General features: G+C 38.4%; 1 protein-coding gene across 1 annotated transcript; it reads left to right on the forward strand.

Annotated features, from left to right (window-relative positions):
• The first annotated feature begins 1469 nt into the window (after positions 1-1469).
• LOC114523955 (tetratricopeptide repeat protein 28-like) lies at positions 1470-4643 on the forward strand. The gene has a single exon (XM_028545023.1). It carries the CDS (start codon positions 1470-1472, stop codon positions 4641-4643), a length of 3174 nt encoding a protein of 1057 aa, XP_028400824.1.
• Positions 4644-4958: the final 315 nt, after the last annotated feature.

Here is a 4958-nt window from a genome sequence, read left to right on the forward strand (position 1 = left end):
GGGACACGTATTCGTGATAAGTACGCATTTTATGTCTATTATTTCTATGGTTGGTGCCGAGTCGCGACGGCAACAACTAAACTCAAAAAATATTTACCGGAAGTGAAACTGACTTCCGGTAGCCGTCGCCGCGTTCAAAAACGTTAGTGCATATTTAAGTTCCCTAATATATCGCCGACGGCCCGACGGTGGTCGGTGATCATTGAGAATCAGAACCAAGTAATGGTAATCTCTCACATATGAATTATTGCTGTGTTAAAATTTACGCGCTGCGCGCTGCTACAGCAGCAGTTATAAGCTGGTTACCACTCATAAAACTTGCATGTTTCTTCAAGTCTGTATGACAGAGTCTAAACCAGACGTCATAGCTTCAAGTCTTCGTTCTAGGAAATATTAGGAACGCGTTTCAGGAAATGTCTGGAACATGTTTTAGAATGCTTTTCGAACACGTTTGGAGCTTTGAATTACTTCCAACTACTGAAACATTCATCGTAATTAACATCGTATTCTATATGTTTCAGGCTGAAAAAAGTAGACCGAAGCACAAAATGTCTCAACGAATGGTAATGGAAACCAATCAGGAAATCGAATATCACAAAAGTTGTCTACAAAAAGCCACCGATTCCAATCACACAGAAATAGCCAATAGCGCACAATATTTAGGAAATGTCTATCTCCGTTCAGGTGAGTTTAAGAAGGCGATTGAGTATTATGAAAAAGGTGTGGAAAGTTGCATCGCAATTAACAATTTTTCAGATTTAGGAAGTCAATACGGAAATATGGGCACGGCCTATTTTCTGTTTGGGGAATATACGAAGGCTATTGAGTGTATGGAGAAAAGTTTGTCGTTCAATATCGATCAAACAACAAATGCACAAAACAATGGCAATATTGGTGTTGTTTATCACCTACTAGGCGAATATGAAAAAGCTATTTTGTACTACAAGAGATGTTTAGAAATCGTGACCGCTATTAACGATCGCTCAGAGATTGCATGCAAGAACACATATTTAGGTGATGTTTATAAGATTATAAAACAATACCAAAAAGCAATCGAGTGCTTCAAATTAGCTTTGAATGCATGCACTGAAACTGGAAACCAATCAGGAATCGCATGTAACTGTACAAAACTTGGCACTTGCTATAGATTTTTAAACGAAAACAGGAAGGGTATTGAATTTTCCGTAAGGGGCTTAGAAGCAAGCATTGCTATTGACGATCGAGCAGCAATTATGATAAACAATAGCAATTTGGGCATGTTCTATTTAAACTTGGGAGAGCATGAGAAGGCTATTTATCATTACAAGAAAAACTTGGAGATTCACTCTGCTATAGGTGATATATCGGAAATTGCAAAGGATAATGAACATTTGAGCACTGTTCATCAAAGTTTAGGAGAGTATGAAAAGGCGATAGACTATGATAAAAAACGTTTACAGTTAAATACTTTTCTTGGCGATAGTTCTGCAATGGCAAATACTAACGTCAGTTTGGGCAGTAACTATCTTGCTTTAGGAAGAAATAAAGAAGCACGCGACTATTTCAAAGAAGCTTTAAAACTTAGCACCGCTATAGGGTACCAGAGCGGAATAGCGAACAGTTATGGCAATTTGGGAAATATTAATAGTAACTTAGGTAAATATGATAAAGCGATTGATTATTCCAAAAAAGCCTTAGACATATGCAATAGTATTGGTGATAAAACAGGAATTGAGAAAAATAGTAACAATTTAGGCTGTGTTTACTTTCATTTGGGTGAATATAATAAAGCTATTAAGTGTCTCGAAAAATCTTTTGAAATAGCAAAAGAAATGGATAACAAATTGAGTGTAGCACGTGCCGCTAACAATTTGGGTGAAACATATGCAAGATTACGAGAGTACGAAAAAGCCATCAGTTATTCAAAAGTTGGCTTAGAAATTAGCACGGCAATCAACAACCGGTCATGTATGGCAAATAGCAATGGCGTTTTAGGTAATGCATATTTCTTTTCCGGAGAAACTGAAAGAGCAATCGACTATTATAAGAAAAATCTAGAATTAGAAACGGCAATGGGTATTAAAAAGGGAATAGCTGGGGCTAATGGCAATTTGGGCAATGCATATTGTAGTCTTGGGGAATACGACAAGGCTATCGATTATTACAAAACGAGTTTCGAAATAAGCAATTCCATTGGTAATCGCTTACAAATAGCAACGATCAATAGCAATTTGGGAAGTATATATAGAAAATTAGGTGAATACGAAAAGGCCATTGAGCATTGTAAAACGGGCGTAGAAATTAGCATTGGCACTCGCGATCCCTTTCTGCTAGCAGGCAGTTACCATAATCTTGGTATCGCTTACCAGTGTAAAGGAGAGTATGAAGTTGCATCAACAGAGTTAATGAAATCAATTAGCATGTTCGATGAACTATTCCTAGAAAAGGTTCCAGACCAAAACAAACTCGCCTTTACAGGAAAATACTTCCACGTCCATAAAATTTTAATGACTTGTTTCACTTCTTCGGGCCGCAAAGAATCCGCATTATTAGTGATCGACCTTGGAAGGTCTAAAGAACTTCATCTCTCCATTGAAAGGAAACGGAATTCATTTGATGCAGATATGTTCAGCTATGCACGTTCTATATGGAGCAGAATTGAGAAAATTGAGGAAAATCTGGAAATAGAGCGAATACAGAACATTCTTCAGGTGGGAAACGATGAAACCTCGATATTAGTATTTGCTTTTGACTTGGAAAATTCACTCAATGTTTGGGTTTTGAATAGTGATGTCATCTTTAAGTGCTTGATATCAGATGAACGATTAAGAAAATTTCCCTTCCTCTTAAATAGGTTTTACACAAAGATAGGTGTAACTGTGAATCGAAATTCTTCATTTTTCCAACAGGATTCACTTTCAAATGTCGATAGTTTTGATAGTCATTTGATCTCACCACCAGCAAAGCCATGTAAAAAAGGAAGGCTTGAAGACTTGTACGAAAAAGATCCGTTTCCTGATCATTTAAGCCATGAAACTATTTTGAAAGGACTGTTCGATCTTCTCATTCAACCGATAAGAGATGCTGTCAAAGGAAATAAGCTCATTGTTGTTCCTGACAAGCAATTGTTTTTTGTGCCATTTTCGTCCCTGATTGATGAAAATGGGAGGTATTTATCTCAGAGTTACAGCATTCAAGTAACGCCCTCATTACACACTCTGACGTTTACCAAAAAACAGCACAAAAACTATGAACTCGGCTTTGCGTTGTTTGTTGGTAATCCAAAAGTTGGGAAGGTTTCTTTGAATGGCAAAGATTTCATACCTGCTGAACTACCTAAGGCAGCTGAGGAAGTAAACTGTCTTTCAAAGCTCTTTCAAGCTAAACCCTTAGTAGGAAGTGAAGCTAGGAAAAAAGTCGTCCTCAGCCTTTTAGGTGGTGCTACTATAATTCATATTGCTGCTCATGGTGAACCGAACAGAGGTGAAATAATGCTTGCTCCTGACCTTTCCTTAAATGAATCATTTTCGTCTCCACCAAATCCAGATTCCTATCTCCTCACACAAAACGATATTACGGGCATTGCACTGCAAGCTCAATTGGTTGTTCTGTGCTGTTGTCACACAGGTCAAGGCGAGATTTCTTCAGAAGGTGTCATAGGTATAGCTCGGTCTTTTCTTGCTGCTGGAGCTCGCTCTGTTCTCGCCACACTCTGGCCCATTAGTGATGATGCAACAAAAGAGTTTATGGAAGCATTCTACGGCGAACTGCTTCAGGGAACATCAGTTTGTGAAGCCTTAAGAAGGGTAATGAACCTCTTTCAGCAATACGAAAGAGAAGATTACCGCTCCTTTTTAATTTGGGCTCCATTTACTCTCTATGGGGAGGATGTGATGTTTACAAAAGGCGACATTAAAAAAATCAGAGAAAAATCCGAGTGTGGTTTTGCGTTGTTTGTTGGTAATCCAACGTCAGACTTGCCTAAAGCCACTGAGGAAGTTAATTCTCTGTCAAAGCGTTTCAAAGCAAAGGCCTTCGTGGAGGGCGAAGCCAAGAAACAGGTTTTGCTGGGACTTTTGAGCGGGGCAAGTATTATCCATATTTCTGCACATATTGAACCTAAGCAATGTGCAATAATGCTTTCTCCATGTGGCTCCTCGAATCAAGGTTCTTTGACTCTTCCTAAGCAGGATGACTTTTTGACGCAAAGGGATGTTCAGGGTCTTTCTCTGAAAGCTGGCTTGGTTGTCTTATGCCTAGGTCACTCTGAGCAAGACGAGATCTCTCCAGAAGGTGTTGAAACTTTAGCTCAGTCTTTTCTTGAAGCCGGAGCTCGCTCTGTTCTTTCCATACTAAGGCACAGTGATGATGATGCAACAACGCAGTTCATAAAAGCATTTTATAATAACTTACTGCATGAATCATCAGTCAGGGAGGCGCTAGAGAAGACAAAGGAACTCTTTGAAAAGCACGATAAAGAGTCGCATCGATCCATTGTAGGTCGTTCTCCGTTTACAATCTTCGGAGAAGATGTGATGTTTCAAAAACACGACATCGAAAAGATAAGAGAGAAATCTCACAAAATGTTTTCTGGTTTTGTTGTATTACCAACTGATGAGCTTACTGGTTCAGTTCAAAATTTTAACCTACTAGATAAACCGTAGTATTGGTAATCTATTCAGTCGTTCAAGTTTAGGAAGGTTATTAATCTTATAGGTTCTGCACAATATTAGTTTCTGGTTGTTTAGTCCTCGTCATTAAAGAAAACAGTCAGAATGGGAGGGCATACCGGCTGTAAAATTTTGAAATAAATAATTACGAAGTGTATTTATACCAAATTTTGTTAGTGAAATTCTTATCGGCCATTAAAGAATTCGTGAGTGAGTTTCCTATCGGCCAAACAGAAGCAGTAAATTTATGCGAAATTTCTTCTAACCACAATTAACAGCTATTTTCCAGAATTTGGTGTGTGTTAGACA

This window comes from Dendronephthya gigantea, unplaced genomic scaffold (genome assembly GCF_004324835.1).
Source record: "Dendronephthya gigantea isolate DGI-Jeju-01 unplaced genomic scaffold, DenGig_1.0 000029F, whole genome shotgun sequence".
NCBI classification, from domain to species: domain Eukaryota; kingdom Metazoa; phylum Cnidaria; class Anthozoa; order Malacalcyonacea; family Nephtheidae; genus Dendronephthya; species Dendronephthya gigantea.

Bases quoted from the DNA above. Each gene is read 5' to 3' on its own strand.
- LOC114523955 (XM_028545023.1), top strand. From the start codon at position 1,470: ATGGCAAATACTAACGTCAGTTTGGGCAGTAACTATCTTGCTTTAGGA.